This window comes from Echinops telfairi, unplaced genomic scaffold, assembly GCF_000313985.2.
Source record: "Echinops telfairi isolate 266 unplaced genomic scaffold, ASM31398v2 ScPeMD7_7424;HRSCAF=8462, whole genome shotgun sequence".
Lineage (NCBI taxonomy): Eukaryota > Metazoa > Chordata > Mammalia > Afrosoricida > Tenrecidae > Echinops > Echinops telfairi.
Window position 1 is genome coordinate 713,022 of NW_022111324.1, and position 26,825 is coordinate 739,846.

At 44.5% G+C, this 26,825-nt stretch overlaps 1 protein-coding gene across 4 annotated transcripts in view; it reads left to right on the forward strand.

Moving 5' to 3' along the window:
* The window catches only part of LOC101638476 (carboxyl-terminal PDZ ligand of neuronal nitric oxide synthase protein), a 379,449-nt gene that overhangs the window by 87,594 nt on the left and 265,030 nt on the right, over positions 1-26,825 (forward strand). For all 4 annotated transcript variants that reach the window (XM_045297874.1, XM_004706776.3, XM_045297875.1 and 1 more), the window contains exon 2: positions 17,887-17,958. In XM_045297874.1, coding sequence (XP_045153809.1) covers positions 17,887-17,958 — 72 coding nt within the window. The remainder of the gene's footprint in view (positions 1-17,886; positions 17,959-26,825) is intronic.

Below are 26,825 nucleotides of genomic sequence, written 5' to 3' on the forward strand. Positions count from 1 at the left end.
ATGTTTTGAGAAACGATGTACAAATGCGCTTTACACAATTGATGTGTGTATGGATTGGGATAACAGTTGTATGAGCCCCTAATAAAACGCTAAAAACAAACAAACAAATAAATAAATAAATTAAAAATAAATAAATAAATAAATAAAAAAGATGGGAGGGGGGAAAGAATAAGGAAGACTGAAGAGTAATGTGTGAAACTGAATGATGGTGTTGGTGAAGACTACTGAATATACCATGGTTTGTAGAAGAATGAATGAACCTGCTTTGGGAAGAAGGACCACGCAAATGCTGCTTAGAAGCGAGGACAGTGAGACTTTATCTTACTAATAGGGGCCAATTCTTGAAGAGGACATTGTGCTTGGTACAGTGGAAGGTCATCAAAAAGGAGGCAGGCCCTCGGTGAGATAGATTGTCACAGTGTCACTGACAGTGAATGACAGTGACTACAATGATGGGTTCAAACATGGCTGCAATTGTAGAATGTTGCAGGGCCCGGCAGTATTTACTTCTGGCGTATTTAGTACATTGGGTCACTGTAAGTCAGAGCCTGCTCAGTGGCACCTAAGAACAGTGATGCCTTATAGAAAATGTCTTTTGAATGCTAAAAATAAGAAGAGCTGAAAAAAATAGTAATTTATAAACTATCAAGGGTTCGTGAGGGGGAAGGGGTGGGGGGGAATAAGGAGCTGAAACCAAGAGCTCAAGTAGAAAGAAAATGTTTTGAAAACGATGATGGCAACATATGTACAAATGTGCTTGACACCATGGATGGATGGATGGATTGTGCTAAGAGCTATACGAGCCCCCAATAAAGTGATTTTTTAAAAATGCACAGATGAGAGGACCCAAGGCTGCTAGAGGGACGAGTCAGTTCTGATTCATAATGACCCAAACAGGCTCCAATGTTGTGAATCTTATGAGAGCAGATAGTCTCATCTTCTTCCTATGGGGAGGCCAACAACTTTGAACGGCCTTCCTTGGGGTTAGCAGCCCAACATCTAATCCACAGTACCACCAGACCTCCTTAGGGAAGTTATTAAAAGTCAAATTTTTGTGTGTGAGTGTGGAGGGAGGAACGAGTGTTAGGACAGTGTGATGTTTATATAAGGTCCCTTCCAGTCTGAAATCCTAGCTCTTAATCCCAGCAGGACATGACTTTTTTCTTTTTCCTTTCAATCACAGCCTTTGAATACTTGGCATTTAAAATATAGAGTGATAAATGTGTAATGTGTAATATCATTTTTAAAAATAAATCTCTGTCTGGAAGATTGGTACTGTTTGTGTTTTAGGGTCATTGCTGTGAACCCAGTTCACCCAGGCAGGCCCAGAAATGGAAGTTTCAGCATGATGCAGAAAGAATCTATTTTGTGAGCTTCCGTCCCATTTTACTGCGTTGGGGAGTAGGAATATGAAATAGGGTGGCTATACTCTTAAAAGGCAGGGGGGAAAAATCATATTCTTTGGAGGAGGCAAATGTTTCTTCTAGAAGAATTAAGCTCTCTCTCCCTCTCGTTTTCCTCAAAGGTTAATTCATGTAATGAACTAAAAAGTCGACAACAGCCAACAATGCAGAAACCCATAGAGGAGATGTAGATGGATGCTGCCGCTCCCAGCCTTGATGTAAAGGAGGGCACCTGAGATGTTCACTCCACATCCAGCTTGCTAGCAGCAACTCCATTCCAGCCCACAACAAGCTTGAAGGGGATGGTTGCTTTCTAAACAGCAGCTTTATTGTGATATAACTCATGTGTCATAAAATTCATTCTTTTAAGGTATACAGTTCAGTGGCTTTTAGATTATTCACAAAGTTGCACAATCATCACTGTTATTCACTGGTAGACTATTTAAGTCAACCGTAATGAAACCCCATATTCAGCCTCTGGCAACCACAAATCTCTCTTTTAAAAAAAAGCATTTTATTGGGGGCTCGTACAACTCTTATCACAATCCATCCATCCATCCATTGTGTCAAGCACATATGTACATTTGTTGCCATCATCATTCTCAAAACATTTGTTTTCTACTTGAGCCCTTGGTATCAGCTCCTCATTTCCCCCCTGCCTCTCCACCCCCTCCTACATGAACCCTTGATAATTGATAAAGTATTATTATTTTTCATGTCTTACACTGTCCGACGTTTCCCTTCACCCACTTTTCTGTTGTCCATCCCCCAGGGAGTAGGTTATATGTAGATCTTTGGAATCGGTTCCCCCTTTCTACCCCACCTTCCCTCCACCCTCCAGGTATCGCCGCTCTCAGCATTGGTCTTGAAGGGATCATCTGTCCTGGATTCCCCGTGTTTCCAGTTCCTATCTGTACCAGTGCACGTCCTCTGGTCTAGCTAGATTTGTAAGGTAGAATAACCACAGATCTCTTATATTTTCCTATTATTCTCAATTTTTTCATAGAAACCATGCAGTAGGTGGCCTTTTGTGTCTGCTTTTGTTCACTTAGCATCATTTCTTGAGGTTCATCAATGTTGCAGCACATATCAGAACTTCATTCCTTTTTATTGTCAAATAGTATTTTGTCATATGGGTACACAGAGTCCTTAGGAATGCAAATCGTTAAGAGTTCGACTACTGACTGAAAGTTTGGCACTTCAGACTCACCCAGAGATGCCCCGGCAGACAGACCTTGTGATTTGTTTTGAAAGGTCCCAGCTTTGAAAACACTATGGAACAGTTCTACTCTGCACTCATGGAATTGGAGTCCACTGAGCAGTAACTAACAACGATAAGAAGTATGGACATACCATGTTTTGTTTACTCTTCAGTTGTTCAATATTTTGGTTTGTATTCTTGGTCCGTTATGAATAATGCTATGAACATTCACATACAAATTTTTACGTGAGCCTATACTTTCATTTCTCTTGAAGAAATGGAATTGCTAGGTCATGATAACTCTATGTTAAACTTTTTGAGGAACTGTTAAATTGTTTCCCAAAGTGGTTGCATCATTTTATAATCCCATCAGCACTGTATGATAGTTTGAATTTCTCCATATTCTTGTTAACCCTTAAAAAGAATTGTATCAGTGTTATTGATATTTCATTCACATACTTATACAATGGTTTAGACCTATTAGAAAGAGTTGTACAGTCATCACCACAATACATTTTAGAACTTTTTTTTTTTTCCATTCTTGTACTGTGGGGTACTAGCCTCCACAGTTGGGCCCAAGGGGCGGTTGGTTGTGTGTAATTGAGGGGTAAAATGAAAGAGGCACCAGACAAGATAAAGTATGCACATGCTTACCTGCAGGACCATCATGACTTCAGCAGCCATATCAGTGGAGAGAGAGAGAGAATATAATTCCGACCAAGGTTTATATACCCGCAAGGGGCGTGCAAACCCCCCTAATTACAGGTAACCACATACATAACAAAGTGGGCTGTACCCTAACCCAAAGGTCCCTGAGTATAGTGGAGGAGTAACCTAACACCAGTGCCAGGGCAGGTAAGGGGGGAGGGGCTGTCCTTAGAGTCTAGAGAGCAAGAGCTCTTGTCTGCTCCTATAGATAAAGCTGCCCAGTACACAGCAAATGAGCCAGGTGCTTGTAAAGAGGTAACTTGAAGGTAGCACTTTTCTGGGAGGATATAGTGGGGAACAATATTAATTATGAGAATGTGTTTGGGACTCACCTCCAACTCACAAAGGTGAAGGCCTCCCTCCACCCAAGAAACACAGCCTGCCAGGCTCCTTAATATATGATATATCCTCTCTTCTCGTTCTCTGCTCCGGACATTGTGCTTGTTATTATTAGCTTCTCATTTCCCACCCCAACCACTCTTGCCATAATTCTTGTATAATCCAACCACCCCTGCCATTGATTCTCATTTATTGAGCCAACCTTGCATTCTTAGGATAAATCCTACATGCTTGCGGCAAGCAAATTTGAATTTATTTTTGGTATGTTAAGGAATTTGATGTTTTAGATTATTCTTGAGTATTCAATAACATTTTTTTGTTTAATACAAAAACAGACATTATGGAGGCTTCAAAATGTTTGTGAAAAAAATTTCATTGTCATGCAGTTATATTTTTCTACTAGCATTTTGAAGCCCTCTCATATAGCATATGGTTATCATTAATTGCTGTTTAATAGCATAACAATGCAAAAATCCTTGAAAATCAATATAAGAACTCAAATGACAATGATACTGTGTAGCCATTTCTTATGTCATCAATTATATGTAGTTTATAGATAAATGATGTATAAAATGGTTACTCTAAATCTTGAATCATTTAATTTTAAATTATAGGGTCTGAATTTTTAGAGAGGTATGTCATATATTTTTGGAAATTTTTAGTCAAGAGAGTTTAGTGGGGGTGGGGACTTTGGAATTTAAGTGGGGCACATGGCAGTTACCTGGCCATTTTACACATATGTGGGGTTTTATTTGTTGATAAGTGATCCGTGGCTAAACTTGGAGAAGACCCTTCATCCTCAAATGGAGGGTTTTTCTGATTACAGCTTGTTCAGTAAGGAGGGAAATGTGACAGCAAGGCATTTACCTCAGACTGTGAGGTCCAGTGTTAGAGTATTCCAACCTCTAACATCTGCGGGGCCCGTAGGTGCCATTGTACAGCTTTAATATATAAAGATCATAGTATAGTCATAGAGGATAGGAAGGGTAGGAGAGAAGATAAATAAAGGAGTCAACACATGTCATGGTAGCATGTTCACCTCCTGGACGGCCATGATCTCAGCAGCCAGGTCCGCACAGAGAGCAGGAGAGAGAGAATATATTTCTAACCAAGGGTGATATATACTTAGGGGTGTGCAAGCCCCCCTGATTACAGGTAACCACATGCGTCATAGGAAGGGGTTGTACCATAGGCAATACAAGCAACAGGAGGGGGACGATTTAGGGGCGTACATACAATAGGAAGGGGAGGGGCTAAGGGTCCACATGTGACAAGATGGGCAGATCCTAGATTCAAGATGGCAGTCTAACTCTGGTCTTCCTTGAGTGGGCTTGACCTTGTCTCTGAGCTCTCTTTCATGAAGACAACCACTATCTTTATCAGTAGGGCGTGAGTCCTACCTAGGGTGGGACCAGACTATAGAGTAGTGGTTCTCAACCTGTGGGTCTCGACCCCTTTAGGGGTTGAATGACCCTTTCACAGGGGCTGGACCACCGGAAAACATATTTCTGATGGTCTTAGGAACTGAGACACCGCTCCTCTATCTGTCTCCAGACAGGTCCGCCCACATGGAGATGCGCCCACACAGGAGTACCCGGTGTGAAGACTTATTCACGCTACACCATGCTTCAAGACAAAATTTCACTTATTTGTCATTAGGAATAAATATTTCACAAAACATAATTACGTATTGTTTTTGTGATTAATCACTATGCTTTAATTGTGTTCAATTGGCAGCAATGAAAATACATCCTGTATACTAGATATTTACATTACGATTCATAACAGTAGCAAAATTACAGTTATGAAGTAGCAACGAAAATAATGTTATGGTTGGGGTCACCACAACATGAGGAACTGTATTAAAGGGTCACGGCATTAGGAAGGGTGAGAACCACTGGACTAGAGTCTGATTGCTCTATATGGCTGATTGCTCTCTATTGCTCTGTATACCCTCGGGGACAAACCTCTGAGTAGCTGACTGCACAATGAGCTAGCAAGCAGGTGACAACCTGGGGAAAAACCTTTCTGTATCCCACAATTCTCTATTAAATTCAGAAGAGCTATAGGTTATTTCCTACACATTGAAACATGGTTATTTTCTACACATTGAAATCTGTCAAGGCAAAATTAATGACATTATTAATGTAGCCAAGCCAAAAATTCAAGCTTATGGCAAACATTTTGAATCCAGGCTCAGGGGATAAAGCCCCCATGCCCATCTTCTATGGGGGAAGATGTGAGAAGGATCTGGATGTTTGCTTCTACAGCAAGACAGAATCAACCATGTGCTCACTTTAAGGGAGCATAGCTGTTAGGGGAGAATCTGTGGAAATGATCTTTAACGCAGAATCATGTACATGGACTTTATCTCTAACTTACCAAAGTGGTGGCTTTCTTATCGTGGCATGCTAGCTCTCCAGATTCCCTCTGTTATAAGTTAGGGAATAGAGTCCCCAGTCATATTTCCCTGAGTCCAGCAACCACTATCATGGCTCACCATCATCTTCTGGGGGTGTTGAATGGGGGTGTGTGGCCTGGTCACTGAGGACATGTTTTGCTGATGTCATCACCCCTTTATTCTTCTTTCCTGCTTGAGTGTGTTGAGACTAATTTTCCCATATCGTCTTCCCATTGGACTCTGTGGCATTTTGCATGACTTTGTTTTATTTACTCTATTCAGTCTAGCAGAGTCCAAGAAGGGGCTGTTGTAAAGCTATGTCTCCTCATAGCCTTACGCGCACACTCATCTTAGTAATGTAATTCTCTTCTTAATATTTTATTTTTTACTATAAGATATAATCATTCAGCAGTTCCTACATGTACAATTCTGTAACATTGAGTACACTCCTCAAGCTGGACAGCAATCTTGTGCTCCCTGATTAACCCAAACTCACGCCCCCCTAAACTTCCCATCTAACTTCCTGAGTTGTTGTCAATGGGATCTCATATGGGTAGCGCTTTATAAAAGAGGACAATGCTCCAGGAAGACATGGAATATCACCTTTATGATTTTATAGTATTTTCAGACTGTAAAAACTTTAATCTGTATTCTCTAATTTGACTCTTACCTCAATCCTGACACATAGGCAGTGAAAATCCTAGCTTTATGAGACAGGGAATTGGTGGGGAGTTTAAGTACGTAGAATTCAGCAGGTAAAGAATGTCGGTGCTGTACAAAGCTGAGTACGGTTGATCTTTGTGTGAAGAGGAGAGGACCCCGTCTCCTTTCACCCTGCAGCCTGTGCATCTCTGTATTCCTTCAGATCCCTTGTCTCCCCCAATGGTGACATTCTCTCTTCCTTTCATTTTAATGATCCATTTCATTAGTGAGTATTCCTCAGTCTCAATCTCCACGGACATTAAAAATGGTGATCCCTTGACCTTTCTCTATAAATCCCAGTGCCCTGAAACTTTTCATGAGTTTGTTCTTGACCTCCTGATCTTCAATTATCCATGCACAGATATGCTCATCCAGCTCAGTTTGAGTTTAATGTAGCAAACCAATGGCCACTGACCCAGTTCTGAGTCAGGGCAACCCCACATGTGTCCTCCGAGGAGAGCTGGCCTCCAAGGGGTTTGAGCGATTGATTTTTGGTCAACAGAATGCCAGGCTTCTCTCCTGTGGGAGACTTGTCTCCTCCCTTTTGGTTAGTAGCTGTGCTCTTTACCTCTTGCAACACCCAGGGACCCCTAGTATAGTGATCCGGGCCTTCCTGGGGCACTGGCTTGTGTTCGTCTCGATTGCACATCTCCTGGCTGGAATCTCTATGCAGCCGTGTGGCGTGGAGAGATCCCCAGAGCTTCGGATTCTGCCTCTCACTAACTTGCTAGCTTTCCCCTCTGTGAAAGGAAGAGTTGGGTCAAAGGACCTTTAAGGCTGCTAACCGCCTGCCATTGGGTCTGATCTCATATAATTCTTTGTTCCTCTCTTCGTCCTCACGCCGGGGCTCGCTCGGGCCACTTTCCTCTCCTGGTTCACGGGGTGGTTTGACAGGTGATAATTTAATTATGAGCAGTTTTTTGTCAGTGTTTCTCTTCTTCTCACTCTGCCTTGAACTGTCTCCCTTTCTTTCCTCTTTTCCAAAGGTAGGGTAACCCCCTGGCCAGTCAGCATCCCGGTGGGGACCTGGGACTCCGTGCGTGGTTCTCTGTTCTGTGTGGCTCTGTGACACACTCCAGAGATCTTAATCATAGAGCCAGGCTTTCATTCCGGACCTGTTGAAAGGCCGGAACAGCTTCTCAGTGTAGCTGCTTTGTTCCCTTCTTTGCTGCACCGCTCATATCCTCCTAATAGAGAAAAACAATCAGGCCATCTAAGCTTTGCTAATGGGCACTCAACGAGCCCAAAGAGACACCCTGCCTGTGAGCATGCTCGCCGCTTCACTCTTACCCTCTGTCCCTTTCAGAGAATCGCACAGCATTAGCATAAAGGCAAGTCACCAGAATTATTTTGCGCCCAGCCCCTTCGTGTCGAGGAGCAAGAAGGATTCCACTGTGATCACCAGCACATTCACCAGCCTCTGCAGAGCCCCTCATCAATAGTGACACAGTAGCATGAGATGGCCTTCAAATAGTACTTCCTTTTTCAGATGGGTTGGGAGAGGGGAAGAAATAGAAGTGCCTCCTTCCTCACAGACAATAAAGAAATAAAGACGTGGTGTGCAGCTGCATCTTAAGCATTTTGGAAGCTTTTCTGGAGAGAGAGAGAGAGAGAGAGAGAGAGAGAGAGAGAGAGAGAGAGATTGATTTATTTGAGGGAATGCTTACACTGAGGCTTCAAGGACGCTGGCTTATGACCACATGGCCACTTTCAAAGCCCTGTTCCTGCCCCACACCTCAGCACCTGGAGAGCACAGAGCAGCGCCAGCACTGACATGGGGACTGGGACACCCGGAGGCCACTGTGTGCCTTCCCCACCCCCTGAGCATTTCGTGGAAGGTCATTTGCTGAGTGTGTGCCCTGGAATCTGGGGCTGCGACTGCTGCTGCAGTTAATGCTGCTTTGTTCTATGCTAAATGAGGCGAGAACTTTCACCCAGGTCACATTCATAATCCCGCTAAGCGGGGCACTCAGCTGTGTACCAGCGTCTGCAGGCCAGGAAGGCCTTTCCCTTTGGAGTGGGCAGGAGTGGGGGCGGGCGGGGAGGGAATGGCTCTTGACCGCTGGTGCTGCCCTGAACTGTGTCCTTGGACTAGTTGCTTCACTTCTATGGGCTCCAGTTTTCTCCTTGTGCATTCAGCAGATAGAACATACAGAGCCCTCGTCGCCTGCAATTATTATTATTTTTTGATGTTTAAAAAATTTATTCAAAGATCATTTTATTGGGGGCTCTTACAGCTTTTATAACAAGCCATACATCAATTGTATCAAGCATATTTGTACATATGTTGCCATCATTATTTTCTAAACATTTGTTTTCTATTTGAGCCCTTGGTGTCAGCTGTTCTTTCCCCTCCCTCCCCCTCTCGTGACCCTTTGATTAATTAGAAATTATTATTGTTTTCATATCTTACACCAACCACTGTCTCCCTTCCCCCATGGTTTCTGTTGTTCATCCCTGTGTGTGTGTGTGCCCGTGTGGTTACGTGTCGATCATTGCAATCAGTTCCCCCCTTTCCTCCCCACATGCATATGAAGTGATTGAAAATACCATGGCTGGGGCAGGTGCACCTGAGTCCTCAATGTGACTGTTTACTCTTTAACACTTAGCAAACTTTGGCAGCAGATTTGGTCACTGCAGTATATCATTTGCATTCCTGACTGCTGCTTCTAAGGGCGTTGATTGTGCATCCAAGTGAAATGAAATCGTTGACACCTTCAGTCTTTCTTCTGTTTCTCCCGATGTTGGCTATGGCCCGGTGTGAGGGCTCTTGTTTTATGTAGAGGTGTAATCCATCTTGAAGGCTGTGCTCTCAGACCTCCATCTCTCCCTGCTTCAAGTCTCTCCACTGTCAGCAAGCAAATGCGTGTGGTCATCATTCTGGTGGGTTGTGTTCTTCCACCAGGCTTAGCCAATCAGTATGTTGAGGAAAACACCTGGGAGGCTGGACTATGTGAAGAGGAATGTGGATTTGGGGAAGACTCAAAGACTCAAGACTGGTATACAGGTGACACAACCTGTGATGTGCTGTCATAATAAATTCACACTCTGAACTTACTGCCATCAAGTCAATTCCCACACATAGGATAGGGTAGAGCTGCCCTTGTGGGTTTCCGAAACTGCAACTTTTTCTTCCTCAGAGCAGCTGGTGGTTTCAAACTGGTACCTTTGTGGTTAGTAGCTCAATGCATAATCACTATGCCACCAGGGTTCAGGGCACTAGAAGTCTGGATTCTGGGTGTTGGCTCTAGAGGAAGATCCTTGCCTCTTTCTATGTCTGTATCTTCTGATCCTGTCTTTTCCACTTTGCTTCCTCTGTGTCTAATCTGTTCTTTTTATAACTCATAATAGCAAACATTCATTAAATGCTGGCAGGGCATCTGCCATATTTTCTGTTTCATACATTCTTCTTTCATCTCTTTTGTAAAATACATTGGATGTGATCTTTAAGTTTCTGTCTGACCTTCGACCCCTCTGCTCTGACTCAGTCCGTGGAAGGCATTAGGTCAGAGAACAGGTGAGGGATGCACTCAGTGGGGCATGCCACAGATGGTGTTTTCCAGATAGAAGCTGCGGTTCAGCTTTCCTTATGCTTGTGTATTTGTGGGGAAGGAGCACAGCGTGGACAGGAGACAGAGGGCTAGAAGAAGGTGGGTAAGCTGATGGAATAGATCCCGAACAGGGCATGGAACCTGAAGGGAAAGAGCTGCCAGGAATGCAGAGGGGAGGGTCGTGAGCTGAAAGCCAGGAACTTGGAGGAGGCCTCTTCTCTGCCATCTGCTAAAGGCTCTGGTCCTCTTTGTCCTTCTTTGTAAGACGAGCCCCACATGGCACATTGCTGTGGGCTTGGGCTGGAGAACGGAGAGGTTTTCAAAGTCGGGATGAGAATAAGGAAGAAGGTAGCAGAATCAAAGGCCTTTACTTTGTACCCATTTGTGGGCCCCTGTCTCTTATGGGGCTATTGGGACTGCTTCAACCCACCAGCTGCTCCAGGCGCGAAAGACGAGGAGGCAATCTCTTGGGGTAAGATGTATAGCCGCAGACACCCTGTCTAGGGCTGCCAGGAGTCCCAGTGGTGTGTAGTGGGTTATGAGTTGAGCAGCTAGCTATAGGTCAGCAGTTCAAATCCACCAGCCACTCCATGGGAGAAAGATGAAGGTGTCTGCTCCCCTATAGATATGTAGCCTGCAAAGCCCAAAGGAACAGTTCTGCTCCATATGAGTCAAAATCAACTCTATGACAGTGGGCGTCTGGTTTTACTAAGCTAAAAATTGGTGGCTCAAACCCATCCAGCGGCGCTGTGGAAGATCTTCCTTCTGTAAAGATGACCGCCAAGACAGCCCTCCAGAGGAGCACTGCTCTGCTCTGACACACGGAGTTGCCAGGAGTGGAAATCGACCTGGGCATTTTTGGTCCTTTCACCTCAGGAAAATAAAGCTTTGTGGATTTTCCTTACAATCGCTAGTGAGTGGGGTTTCAATATCTCCAAGACAGAAGGTTCTGCTATCCTCTTTGGAAGACTTGTTGATTTTTGTACTTAAAGACAGTTAACTTGGCTGGTCTTAACTCCTAAATCTGTCTCCCCTGAGGCGGGCAGCAGCTAAAATCTACACTTCCCCGTTCTTCCAGCTGCCACCATCTGTGGGCTTCTTGGTGTCTCTCATGTATGCGTTGCAGTCTGGGGGCCATCCAAGGACCTAGGTGGAGTTTACACATGATTTGGGGGCTCTCCCTCTGTGGCTCCTTCTTTACTGGGATTTCTGCCTTCATTTTCAGACTCTGCGGTGGCCCCCATCTGTGGTTTCCAATTCCTCAGGCCTGTCAGAGTGAATTTACCTCCTGGGCCGAATCCCCTTCAGCTTCTGCCTCTTTGGGGGCTCTCTCCCATGGCTTCAAAGTTATTTTGTACACCTTGTCCAGAGCTCATATTCATTATTTGTCAGACTCAGCCTGGTCCCAGCCACTCCAACATTATCAGATGCAGAATTGTCTGATGCACTTGTTTTTAAAAATTCACATTAGGATATTTTCCTTGGTTTGGAGACACCTGAAAGAAACTGTGTCAGCAGAAGGGTTTCCACATGAAGACAGTGGATTATATTGGTCAAGATTTCAAGCTGTCATGTTTGGCTGCTTTTAATAATTCTGATTCGTATTACTGGAGACACTATAGTTCAGTTAATCAGTTTATCATGGTCTTCAGAAGCAAAAGACTTCATGAGATATTCTAGCACAGAGGCTGAGGTTGTCCAGAAATTTTATTAAAGTATTTGAAGTTCCCCTGGTGAATCTTATTTGTGGTTAACTCCTGCTTAAAGGAGCTCTGGTGGTGCAGTGGTTACACATTGGGCTGCCACCTGCAAGGTCAGCAGTTCAAAACCAGCCACTCCTCAGGAGAAAGACCAGACTTTCCATTCCCGGTGAAGAGTTACAATCGTGGAAACTCATAGGGGCTATTCCACCCTGTCCAATAGGGTCACTAGGAGTTGGCATTGGCTGATGACAGTGAATTTGTTTGTTTGTTCCCACCCCACCCCTAACCCCACCCCGGCTTATCTGAAAAGGAAGCCACAAATAAGACTGATAGGTAATCTCAGCTCTTGATAAACTAATACAATTACTTCTTCTTTTTTTTAAATTGTTTTATTAGGGGCTCATACAACTCTTATCACAATCCATACATACATCTATCGTGTAAAGCACATTTGTACATTCATTGCCCTCATCATTCTCAAAACATTTCCTCTTCGCTTAAGCCCCTGGCATCAGCTCCTCCAATTACATCTTCTTTAGAGTTTTTTTTTTCTTTTTCCTTTTAGATGCTAATGAAAAATCCTTTAGGCCCAGTGTTTTTAACTCTTTTATCTTATTATGCCTACTTTATGCTCTGTGGGCTTTAGCCTGCTAACCCAAAGGCTGGTGCTTTAAAGCCACCAGTCACTCCGCAGGAGAAGGGAGTCAGCTTCCATGGGGATTGACAGCCTCAGTAACTCTATGGAACAGTTGCACTCTGCCCCAGAGGGTCACCGTGAGTGGGAATTGACTAGACACAGTGGGTGTTTAGAGATTTATGCTCTGTGGGGGAGGTGCCAGGAGCCCTGGTGGTATAGTTGGTGACACATTAGACTACTAACCACAAGATCAGCGTTTCAAACCCACCAGCTACTCCATAGGAGAAAGATGAGGCTGATAGCTCCAGTAAAGCTTGATAGCCTCTCAACCACTAGGGAGCAGTTCTATTCGGCTCTGTAGTGCCGCTTTGAGTCAGAACGGAATCCATGGCAGTGGGTGGGTTTTTTTTTCTTCTTCCGGTTCGGAGAATGTTTTGAAAGGAGGTGCTGTATGACATCTGACAGTGAGAGTTCCTGGAAGGAGACCACAGAAACCCTACAGTCATTGAGTATAAGGCTGCATGATTAGCAATCTGCCAACTGAAGATCTCATCTGCCATCCTCTCTTGATAAGCAAGGGATTACATGTAGGGATCCCATTTCTGGGCAATGACTGGTCACCACGTATCCTCCTTGGACTGAGACAGGGAATGGTTTTGACCCTTGGAGATGGTGATAGGCTCCTGGGCCTCGAGAGGCTGTCAGCCCCGCTGGTGGAGGAGGTTCAGGCTTGGGCACCAACATCCCAATTTGGAATGGAGGGCCTATGAAGGGGAGCTCAACAGAAAGACCTCATATGCCATCCTCTCTGGATAATGGTGTTACGCATGTCAATAGGGTATCCTCTTTTCCACACAGAATGGCTCGTGGTTTTGAACTGCAGTAGCAGCCCAGCACACACCCACTACACCACCAGGGCCCCTATGTAAATAAGGATGGTATTCATTTATGACACCCTGTGATTTTCCCCTGCGGGATAAGCTTCCTGCTCCTCTCTCTGGTTCTCTGGCATTGTGATTCCGCATTTTGATTCATGTGTTTTGTTATCCTGTTTATCTCTTTGAAAGAACTTAAGGTGCAACCATAGTGGAGGTGGGTTATCTGCTTCAGTCTGATTTCTAGAAAGTCAAATTTGTGGTTTTCGCCACGGAATTGCAAAGGAAGGAAACCGCGGTGTGTGATGTGAATGGGAGGGTGATGTTTTGGCGTGTGCATGCTGCAGGAGGTGAGGTGGTGGGACGGTTGCCTGTGTGGTTGGTGTGGGAGTGTGTGTGAGGTGAGTGTGTGCGGTGCATTCAGAGCGCCAGCATTTGTGCCCTGCGAGTGTGACATGAACATGTACAGTGCACGCATGTACATATACCAGCCTGGGTGGTGGGTGGAGTGAAAGGGAAGTGCTGATGAGGTACAATGCCAGGTTTCCTAGTGCGCGCTCCTACACATGCAGTCTGCTCTGTTTGTTAGGAAACCTTGCCCAAAGCTAGATAGTGGTCTCTCTTCTCCAGCTCTGTGGCCACTTTCTTCCCACCCCTCGTATTTCCCAAGTGCTTCTGGAACCCTGGGGGTGCTGTGGGATGCATTTTGAACTGCTAACTGCTAGCTCGGTAGCCTCTCGGAGGAAGATGAGGCTGTCTGCTCCCAGGAAGTTTTCCAGTCTCAGAACCCTATAGAGCAGTGGTTCTCAGCCTTCTTAATGCTGTGACCCTTTAATATAGTTCCTCTTGTTGTGGTAACCCCCAACCATAAAATGATTTTCATTGCTACGTCATAACTGTAGTTTTGCTACTGTTATGAATCATGATGTAAATATCTGATATGCAGGATGTATTTTAATTGTTACAAATTGAACATAATTAAAGAATAGTGATCAATCACAAAACCAATATGTAATTTTATATTGTGAAATACTTATTTCTAATTACAAATCAATGAAATTTTGTCTTGAAGCATGGTGTAGCATGGGTCACAGTCTTCATGCCAGGTACTCGTATGTGGGTGTATCTGCGTGGCAGATACTCGTATGGGCAGACCCATAGATAGATAGAGGAGACGGATAGAGGAGTGGTGTCTCGGTTCCTAAGACCAATGGAAATATGTGTTTTCCGATGGTCTTAGGTGCCCCCTGTGAAAGGGTCGTTTGACTCCCAAAGGGGATGCGACCCACAGGTTGAGAACCAGTGCTATAGAGAGTTGCTGTGGGTCAGACTTGACTCAATGGCAGTGGGTATTTGGGGGTTCTCAGCCAGCAGCACCCTCTCCAAGGAGGATGAGCCAGGCTGGGTGATGGGATTGGGTCCCGTGTCGGTGTCTGTGTTTGAGCTAATTCCAGACTGCCCTGGACACCAGACTTGTTCTGGCTGGGCAGGGACTGGTGAGGGAAGACAGTCCAGGTCTGCCTTTCCTCTCCCCCCTCTCTCCCTGGTGGCCATGCTTGGCCTAGAGGCACAAGAGCCCTGGGGAGTCTGAATGCCAATCCACTGCTGGAGATACCAAGTGTGTAGCCCAGGGGTCCTCAAACTTTTTAAACAGGGGGCCAGTTCACTGTCTGAGTTAGTTAATTGTGCCAGCCTGGCCGATAATCACATGTGGTGCTGGTTGAAAGGCGGAGGGATAAATGGGTGGTGAAGCCTCGCCTTTCTAGTTCTCGGGTCTCTTGTTTTGTGATGGTTGTATTGGGTGCAGCTGCCTTAGCAGTTCCCTGCTTCAGCTTGCAAGATTGACTTCCTCCAAGACATCCCCAAGGAGAAGCCGCATGGATCTATCCTGATGCAGCCCTGGGTGCTGGAGCAGCCGTGTGGAGACCCTTGCCAGTGCTGAGATGCTTACACGTTCACGGACTCAGCTTTCCTCCTGCAGTTGGCATCATTGCCTCTGTTTTGTGAGGTGGAGGATTTTGTGGACTGGTGTTGGGTTAATGGGTTAATGTTGGACTTGTGGGCTTGGGCAGCATTGGGTTGGGATGTTTTCGTGATGCACCTTTTCTTTACATAAAACTCTCTCTTATACATGAGTCGCTGTGGATTTGTTTCTCCAAAGTACCTAGACTATTACACTGTCCCTCAGACCATTGGAGGGCCAGACTATAGTTTAAAAAAAATTATGAACAAATTCCTATGCACACTGCACATATCTTATTTGGAAGTAAAAAAACAAAACGGGGCAAAAACACCCGGTGGGCCAGATAAATGTCCTCGGTGGGCTGCATGTGCCCTGTGGGCCGTAGTTTGAGGACCCCTGGTGTAGCCTCTGGGAGAGGGAGCGTGGAGATTGCCCCCCAGCTGGGGAGTCTTTGAAATTGAACAGTTGTGGACCTAGCATGACAGCATTTTGGACTGAGTGGGTCACTGCCATGATTTATCAGAACACAGAGGGGGAAATTCCATCCACAGGTGAATCTGACCAAACTCCTAGATTCTAAGTGACTTTGTCTACCTGAGTGAGTTTCTAAAGGCTTTACCAGTTAGCGTTCCTATTTCACGCATAGTGCGGAAGGCTAATGTGCTCAGCTGCTAACTAAAGTCTGGAGGTAGGAGTCTACCAGAAGTACCTTGGCAGAAAGGTCTTCAGAAAGAAACAAGCCACTGGATACCCTGTGGAGCTCAGTTCTACTCTGACACACACAGGGTCCTCTGGAGAGGGCATCCGCTTGACAGCAACTGGCTTTACGAATCAGGCAGCTCCTGCTGGGGCTGGTGGGACTCTGCCCGGGGCTGATACGGTAATGTGTGCCCTGCCTACTCTGGCGGCTGGGGACTGGGCTCTGCACTGTGTTAGTACAAGCTGTTGATCCATAACTGGGGGAAATCCCATGTAAATATTTATTTGGCTTTTGAAACCCTCCTCACTGGGCTAACCTTAGCTCTAAATTTCAGGAAGAACCTTCTCTTCCCGTCACCACCGGAAGTACATTTCCTGCAGACACGATTGCCTAGTCTCCCGCATTGTCCTCTACTCATGCAGATGTCAATTGGGTAGACTTATAAAAATTACCCTGGGACTGCAAATTTGTAGGACATTCCTTGGGCTGTTTTATGTCATTTATGTGTCTAAAGGAAAAGCAAACCCCAGTGAATCACTAGGTAACAGGATGGCGGGTATGGAAAAGCTAATATCATATATGCTTAATCAGTGCCACATGGTTAGCCCCCTTTTCTTGTTTTAAGGAGCCCTGGTGGCATAGTGGGTTACCTAGTGAGCTGCTAACCACAAGGCCAGCAGTTCAAGCCCATCAGTTGACCCATGGTAGAAAGATGAGGTTTTTTTACTCCTTAAAGATTTATAGTCTTGGTCTTATAGGGAATAGCAATTGACTCAATGGGAAGGGTTTGGTTTGGGTTCCTTGTTTAATATCTAGAGAGTAGATAGACCTTTTCTTTCATCCAGCAAGTCCACTTCTAGAACTCCAGCCTACAGAAGTGCTTGGATGAGTCTCACGGCTGTGTAGATGAGGAGCGTTGTGGAGGAAGCACTGCTTGTGACAGTGAAATAGTGTTACATAACCATGTGTGTTATAAAACCTTAGTGCTTTGAAGTGGAAAGATGTCCAAGTTGTGTTGAGAGAGAGAGGGGGAGAGAGAGAGAAAGTTGCAGAACAATGTGAGTAGTATGAACCTTTTTATACCAAACAAATCCCCTGCCTGTCTATGAATACACCAGGGTAAGTATTGCTGCAGAATCACAGAAACATTTATTAAACAAAAATATAGAAAGGTGAAGCCATTGGTCTTTGCCATATCCTCCGTTTAAGTTATACACACTTCTGAAGGCAACGTATTAGTCTCTCTAACCCTTCTCCGACTGCTAACTTCAAGGCCTGTGACTCAAACCCACCGGCTGTTCCTCGGGAGAAAGATAAGGCTGTCTGCTCCTGTAAAGATTTACAATCTAGGAAATCCTGTTTAGGGTGGTTTGTGAGTAAGAAGCAACTCAGTGGCAGTGGGTTTGGTTTTGTTTGGAGCTCCTTCTCTGAGAGAATTCTGCGCTCTTTGCCATCTGTGAATATAAATGCCATGAACTTCTACATGTGGAAAAAAAAGGTGTTGACAAGGCAAATATTTTGTTATATATGTACTTTTGGTAAAGCTAGTACCAGTCTCAAGATAATGCTCTTTTGGCCCTATAATCACCTCTTCTATATCATGGGGAAAGGGGGGGAATGAACTGAATGACCCCCCCTTACATTCTGTGATTGGGGACATGTCCTGTTTCTGTTCTCAATGATCTTGTACTTCTTCTCCACAGTACGTAGGAAGCCTGGATGTGCCAAGGCCCAATAGCAGGGTGGAGATCGTGGCTGCCATGCGCCGGATACGGGTGAGTGACCAGTGGCTGGGCTGTGTGGAGCCAGAACCCTAACATCTCCACTCCCGGAGATGCCCCAGTGGAAGGTCTCACCTTTTACTCTTTGCAAACCCCAGACCTCATCTTTCTATACTGATCGGGGAAGCTGTGCTGAGTAGGCTGGCTGCTCTTGATTATAAACTTTAGGTTAAAGAGGGATGATGGCCAGAGGACTGTGTTGCCTACTTGCTGAACCCGTTGAGGGTCCTTTGTGATATTGATTTGGGTGATGACCTGAGCTGAGGAGCCAAAGGCTTAAGGCATGCAACCTCTCCAGTAAGGAAAGCAGTGAAAGAAGCCCTGCTTTGTACAGGAAAATATCACCTGGAAACAGTGGAAGGCCGGGGCGTGGGAGCTGGAGGACTTAGGGGCTGGAGTGATGCCCCGCTCTCCCCTCCCCTCATCACCTGCCAGCCTGCTGGCCCATGTGCCTTTCCTGCAACTCCCTGTGAGCTGCTTCCAGAGCTTAATGAGAAGCTCATTAAATTAGAGGGAGGAATTAATTGGCCAGAAAGCTGTTTGGTTTGGCTGTCCAGTCACTTGTTTAGACTGGCCACCATTAACAGCAAAAACTCTGGGTGTGTGTTTTACCCCAAACCCCATAATTCACTGCTTGGTCCAGGCTGCTATTTTCTTTTCTCCCTTTCAAAAGCTATTTTGGCTGTAATTACAGCTGTGAGGAACTGGGGCCTGGGATTTTCATGTGAAGGACTTTTCCTGACTCCGTTCTTTCATGATGCCGGGGTAACACAGGGCCGAGACTGCTGGGCTTAGGTTGCAGGATGCTCTCCTGCTTTCAGGACCGCAGGCCCCACCTCTTGGCCAGAGGAGCAGATGGTCCTCAGAGGGAAGCGTTTGTGATAAAGATCACGGTGCCCCTATCTGTGAAATGCTTTTGTGCCTGGAAAGCCGTTTACCTGCTGCTCTCCCCCAACCTTACTAGAGCCTGCACCGGACACATAATGGGCAGTTAAGAGGGTTTCCACCTCTCAGATAGGGAAGTGCTCAGAGCTATGGAATAATCTGCCTGAGGGTGCCCAGATTCGTCTGTAGAGAGAAATATAGGTTTCTCTCCCTTCGCCTGTTCTACAGCCCGTGCTAATAAATAGACAGGCTTTGGTGATGGGACCAGTGTCTCCCCCTTTCTATTTCTCTTTGTTTTCTCACACTTTTGATGTCCTTTGTAAAGTTATCTATCTAAGGCACTTTTTAAAAAAAAGTCAAGTGCTTTCAAGATATGTGTGTGTGTGTATTTTTTATTGTAATTTAGGTGGAGGACTACACTGCAGATCATAAGTTCTACAGTCAACAATTCCTACACATTTTGTCCCTCTTAGCCATTTAAATCCCCACAATGTACTTGCCATCTCTCGTCCCACTTCCTCGGTATTCCTGTTCCCATTCCCTGTTTTTTCCTAGCCCCTTATAATTTGTCCTTGGGTAAATGCTGCCCTTTTGACTTTACTGATGGATTATTCTAACGTGGGAACGAGTTTAACTCCAGACCCGAAGGGTGTCTAAGGGCCATAGTCTTGGGGGTGCTACCTGCCTTTATCTGATCTGTAAGCCTGGTTTCTTTTGTAATTGGGGTTTTGGGGTCACATTTTTCTGTCACTCTATCCAGGATCTTTTAAGATGATCTTTTTCAAAGCAGTGGGTGGTGGTAGCTGGGCACCATCGAGCTGGTCTCAGGGTTATGGAGACTGATGATTGCGTGGTTCATTAGTCCATTGGACTAATTGTTTCTGTATGTCTTACTATTTCCATCCCTCTTTTTTCCTCTGGTCAAGGAGAGACCAATATTTGTACTTTAGATGGCATACACACATGCACACACACACACACACATATAATTCCCTTTTTGGGGGGGTACTCCCATACACACACATGTCCATACAGATATGCATACATGTATATATACACACACATGCATACATATATACACATGTATATATATATGCACACACACATTTGCTAATTCTGACACACACACACACAAATTAGTGGCACTTGTACCACTTTGGGTAGAAGTAGGTAGGTTTTCTTTTCCTTATTTTGGTGAGGAACTATTGGACCAGAACCACTAAGCACTTTGAATATGTCTGGTGCTCTCAGGAAGCAGGACACAGATCCACAATGAACTATCTGGTTGTTTGCTGTCACAGAGGTTGCCTGGCTGAACTGATTTAGACCAGGACCTGGATGTTCCTTATATTCTTTTGTCTAAATCCTAGATTTGAGACTGTTCCTTGTGGACAGGGCTGCGTGCTAGCATATTCCTTAGTACATGGAAGCACCTCAGCAAATGACTTTACTAGGGCTTCTTAAGAAGCTTCTGAATGTCACCTTTTTCACCTTCAGCTCTAATGATCCCCCAAATATAATCACTGCACAGTCCTCAGTCCGGTGCTGCTTCAAGCTATTGGTGGCCAGTGTTGGATTGTTCCTGGGATAGAGTCTTTGGAGGCTGCTCAGTGTGGTGACCATTACCTGAGACCTAGGTGGGGGGTGGAGGAAAATGGAAGGAGCAGGAGAGCCAGCTGGGCAAGGGATTCAGTGCTTCCTCTGGCCTTGTGATTAGTAATATCAGTCATATAGCTTTACAACTTTAAAATTACTTAAATACACATTATTTCATCTGACCAGCCCAGTATGTTCCTAGTTGTTACCCTTCTGTGGTGAGAAGTCGGTAGATGGGGCAGAGGAAGAAAAGCATCTAGTTCCCCATCTATGGAGGCAAGCTCATGTCCATTCATTTATTCATTCACTTACTCTACACCAAACAGTGTTGGGTGCTGACACTCAGCAATAAACAAGACAGGTGCACTACTAGTAACTATGTAAGTAAGAAAAAAGCAAGAAGTTAAGGAAGAGGGCAGCTGAAGATCTAATCTAGTTTGGGGGTAAACAAGGAGACGTTCTTGAGGACTGGAAGGTGGAGTCAATGATCAATAGATGCTGCAGCCAGATGGGCTTTCAGATGAAGATATTGTGATTCAGAGAGGACTTGCAGATCCTGGAAGTGTTTGTATACTGGCTGTCTTTGAATCCCAAGTGCCTAACATTGTACTTGAACATAGTACAGACTTCAGTAGTGGTCATGGAATAATTAAATGATTTAAGTGCTTTTTCTATTAAAGTATGCCTGTTTAAACCCAGTGTACTTCAAGCACACAGAATCATTGTTTGAACTGACTATAATTGCAGCTCATGGATTTTATAGAGCAGTCGATGAGGTCCAAGTTCACACAGCAGGAAGAGCCAGATCTCCTGATGCCCAGTCCAGCATGCATTCCACGGTTGCTTAGTAAGGCTGATGGAAATTCTCTGCACGTTCTGTGCTTTCCTGTTTTCTGTGGACACGTTCTAGGGACTTTCATCAATTTGTTAGGAGTTGCAGTGAATTGTGGGGATCTCCACCCAATTGAGTTGGGATGAGTTGCAGTGATGGTTAGCGATAACTTTTTGGATCTACTCCACCATCTTCCTTCTTTGTTTCCTAATCTGAGGTTTGCCGCTTTCTTCAAGGCTGAGAAAGGTAGTACCTTTAGCCAGTTTTCTTGTGCACACAATGGCTGAATACCCGGCTATATATCAACCTGGAACCTGAGAATGTGACTTTACTTGGAAATAGGGTTAAAATCGTTGTGGATTGGTGGGTCCTAAATCTAATGACATGTGTCTTTATCAGAGGAACCCACAGAGAGAAGTGAGCCACAGATACACAGATGGGAAAGCTGTGTTAAGATGGAGGCTGAGAATGTAGTATATGTTGATGAGTCAAAGGAATGCCAAGATTTGTCAGCAGTCTCCAGTTAGGGGTGACCCTAGGACTGCTGACTGGGAGGTTGCTAGTTGGGGGTGAGGGGTGGCAAGCAATGCTGAAATCAGGCTGCTGCCATCATACCATCAGGCCTGCTCTGTGACTAGGTGAATATGGCAGCCAACTATTTGGGATGATCTGTGTCCTTTGTTCCCCCAGTTTCTGTCATGTCACCTTTGAGCTTCCTGGAGAAAGCAGCACTGTGTAGTAGGAAGAACTCCCAACAAGGAGTAATGTGATGTGTGTTTGAGTCTTCTCCTTGACTTAATGTGTAACCTTGATGTGTCATTTCAGGGTTATTAATCTCAGTTTCCTCACTGATAAAAGGGAGAACCGGATATTTCTTGTTCTTTCTCTCTGGTGCAATGGTTGAATCTGGGATAAAGCATGAAAAAGCTGCTTCGTAATCCATAAAGAGCTATTCACATTCATCGGTATCATTATTATACCTTCCTTTGGGTTTCAAAGCCTTTCGGGATGCAGATAAATACCCTGAGAGGTACTAAGATGCTTCATCAAGCTCCTTTTAATAAGAAGCCTCTTTAATCAGACTTCTGTCCGAACATCACATCCTTGGGGCAGAAGGACGAGGCTGTTTGATCCTCTCACCTGTTCTCATGGCGCCACGGCCCTTTCTGTCATGGCATGTGGAGCAACTGTGCTCTCTTGATGTATGTGATTGAGGTCAAGGACGGGCTCTTGTTTTTGGCTCTTTGTCATGTTCCTTGTGTCTGGCACAGTGTCCACATGCTCAGTAAATATTTGGAGAGTCGGTGAGAAAATCAATCTTAGTTGACATCTATAGGTTAACATCTATGAGTTAAATAGCTTAAGACAGTGAAATCTGGGAGACTTCACAGAAGCTGTACCAGGATAGACAAAAGTCAGACTTGGCTAATTCTATAACTTTGCTGAGGATGCTGGTGTGTGGAGAATCAGACTGTTGTGCTGGGTTCCTGTGTGTTAGCTGGTATTTCATTACTCCCTCACCTCACCTTAAAACTCACTCACTGCCATTAAGTAGACTCTGACTCATAGTGACACTATAGGACAGAACTGCCCCAGTGGGTTTTCAAGACTAAATCTTTCCAAAAACCAAATTCACAGCCATCGAGTCAATTCTGACTCATGGCGACCCTATAGGAGTGTAGAACTGTCCCTATGTGTTTCTAAGACTTTAACTCTTTACTGGAGAAGAAAGCCTCCTCTTTCTCCCTCAGAGCTGGCTGGTGGCTTTGAACTGCTGGCCTTTCACTTAGCACTCATAACCACTTACGCCACTTCATAGGACTAGAAAATTATCTTCCTCTACAGAGCGTCTGAAGCTTTCATCAGTCTTATCTAAGGTCTAGGAAGTTCTCAGCACAAGGGCCCTGAGTCCAAAGGACAAGCTCTACACTCAGATCTTCTTTATTGGTGGAATTGAGTTCCTACCCTGTCTGTTCACTTTGCTCTCCTTTCATCCTTTGTATGATTGAATTCAGGTTGTGACCCCAGTAAGGATGTTGTATCTCACCTTAACCCCTTACCACTTATTGACTGATCAATCAGTTCATATCATGGAGGATAATCACATCATTCCATAACTGCCAAATCACATCATTTTATAATTGCTAAACCGTCCAGAATAACACACATTTGGGGCGAGGGGGACACTATTTAGCTCATTATACCTTCTATTACTGAAAACACATGCTGTCAACAAAAAATCAAAAGCAGAAAATAATTCACTCATGAAAGGGTTAAGAAAACATTAGATGTGGATTGAGCAGTGTGTGATGGTATATTTACAGCCATCCTCTCAACTAAAGAAAAAAAATCAATACACTTTCTCAGGGTTTCTGAGGAGAGGCATTCTTATCAATAAACTCAATCTTCACTTTTCAACATGATTAGATCCAAAGAGCAAGTCATTATGTGAAAATTGGCATTGTGCAAAAATGGAGGATAACCATATCAAATCACAAAATGGAGGATGGTTACATCATTGCAAGCTGCCAAATTGCATCATTAGGTAACTGACAAGTCACTGAGAATCATGGATCAGTAAAGTTAACACATAATCTTAACTATTCCAGTCAGCATTGTTCTTCCCTTGCACCTTGGAATTTGTTCCTGCCAGGTGACCAGGCATACATTGTTAGTGCACAAAATAGTTGGATAGTAGGTATTTTACTATTGTTGTAACTGTGCAGTTTTGGGTAATGAGATAGTTAATAAGCCAGCAGCAGATGTATAAAGAATGGTACACTCAACAGAACCTAATTTTAAAATTTAAAACATGCGTTGACAACCTTCTATGAGCCAATATCTTAACAGGCTTTGAGGATATAGCAATCTATAACAAAGTCCCTGTCTGCATGGAACATCTATCCTGATAGATGGAATGGGAAGAGAAATTAAACATACTATCACATGCAAATACTGTGCTGAAAGATAAAGCAGGGCTTGAGGGCAGACAGTGCCAGGCAGTAGTGTGTGGGCACCATGGTATACAGTATTTTTGGGGAAGGCCTCTGGGTCACAGTGACACTTGAGTCTCTATAGATACAACTGAAAAGGGGCGAGTTGTGGCTATCTGCGGAATGGCGTTCCACACAGAGGGTACAGTAGGTACAAATGTCCCGGGGCAGAAATGGACTTTGCCATTTCAAGGCACAGCAAGAAGGTCAGTGTGGCTGGAAGAATGAGAGCTCATTTCAGGGAACTTATTCTCAGAAAGCACAACTTCAGAAAACTTAGCTCATGAAGCATCTGTGGAATACCTAACCACACACAAGGACATGAATTTCTCTTCTCCCGAGTCTACACTGAACTGGGAAGTCACTCAGCTCAGGAGCTTTGGTTCTGCTCCTGAGTAAATGGTTTGGGATTGGTTGTAAAATGGGAGCAGATTCTTCTGAGCTCTGTATCCATCAGTAGAGAAGAGTTAGTGAGTATTACAATGTCATCAAAGTCAGATGCATGCTCATTTTAAAATAAATTATTGTGCTTTATTGTAGCCATTTAAGTTCAAGGGAATAAAAAAGTTAATTAAATTTCCACTGGGATATTTACATATTATTCAGTTTTTGGTTCATGGCAGGGACCCAGCGCAGTCTGTAGTTATTGCACTGATCCACTTACTGCCTAGTTTTTTGTTTAAAAAATTTAAGCTAACCCTTTTATCCATTATAACAGGAGGATTTGCAGAATAGCCTCAGGCTATCCAGCAGGAGGCTGCCTAGTTCATTGCTGCTACTGCTCCCCTACCCAGCCTCTGGAGAAGACCCAATCACTTGCTTTCATGGCCTTGGTAACAGGTTGCTCTGATGACTTCTTTTCTGTGACCTGTAGCACTCAATGTGTTATCCTTTGGTGTGTGGCCAGTTTCCTCTTGGGACCAAATGGCAGGGAGAGTGGACTCTGGCCATGGTACAAAATGCTCTCTGAAGACCTGAGCTGCCAGGAGGGTAGACCTTGTTGACTCCTGCTGAAAGACCCCCGATTCACCACCAAGTCCCACTTGATACTTGTTTCAGTGGCTTTTCTTAACCTCTGCTTTCTAATTTTAGTCTCCTGAAATAAGCAGGCATCCTTCCTATTTTACAAAGAAGGGTCGTTGAAGTAAAATGCATAGGGTAAAATGAGTTATACTACTGTTGTCCTCATCAACAGGACACTGCTGAGAATATGTTTGTGCTTTGCTTCCACGTCTGGGCGAAGCTTCCCAAGTACTATATTACTTGATCCTCACAACCACTCTGTGAGCTTTGCTACGATCATCACTCCACTTTATAGATGAGGAAATGGAGACACAGAGCCGCTAAATAGCTTTCCGTAGATCGTAGAGCTCATGAGTGGGGAGTCCAGGATTTACCCCAGAGTTTGAAAACGGTATGGTTGTAGTATCAGACTAAGGCAAGACTCCTGGTCAGAATCTTTCAAAAACATGCCAACTGTCCCCGTGCTACCAAATGTCAGTCCACACAGCCTCATCTGTGTTCCTGATTGTGCCACTCTTTTTTCTGGGAGTGCTGCCAGGCAGTGAACAGCACTAGATGCAAATAAGGCCATTATTTGATTTTTTATAAACTCCTTTTTAGAGCTTGAGACTCATATATTCTATGTGACACCCCCATTTGGATATCCCAAAGACAGCTTAAATTCCATGTGTCAAAATGGATTTCATCAAGTCTACAGATTCTATTCTTGCCTCTGAACCCCCTCTCCTGCAAGTTTTTCTTCTTATGTGTTCTTTCTCATTGAAAAGCATCTTATCCATCCAGGAATATAAGCTAGAAACCTGAGTTCCCTTAGACTCTTCACTACTACCCCTCCACTATGATTACTAATTTTGCCTCCTAAAGATTTCCCAGATGTGTCCTGTCCCTCACTCCCCATTCCTACATGTGGTAACTGTGATAGTTAGGTTTTTGTGCCAACATGGCTTCCATAGGAACATATGGGCAGAGTTTAGTAGGGCGACCAAGATAAATGGCTCAATAGAGGTAGGTCTCTCTATCTCTCCCTCTGTTTTCACCTTCCTATTGACAAGCCATGTGGAGCCACACTGAGAGCTGTGAGAAGATCCACAAGACTTTACACCCAATAGCCTGTGATCTTCCTGCATTTTGCATCATTGCATGTGCTGTGTGCGTCTGAAGAGGGATTTATGGACTAGTATTAGACTTATGGGCTATTATCGGATTTATGGACTTGATCTGGACTAGGTTGGGATATTTTATTTTCTTAATATACAATTACTCTGATATAAAGCTCCTTCTTATACATATATGAGTGTCTCTGGATTTGTTTTTATAGTCAACCTGGCCTAACACAGTGGCCCAGGTTGTTTTACTCTGTTGACAAGTACAGTTGCCCTCTTAACTGTTGCTGGACCTTAGGCTTGGACCCTCCTATGTATCCTGCACAGCACTGCTTGGCACACCTATTCAAGTGCAATCCTTCAGGAGTTTCCCTGGTTAAGAGTACTCAGTGATGGTTCATCACGTGTAGGCTAGAGTGGGAACTTGGA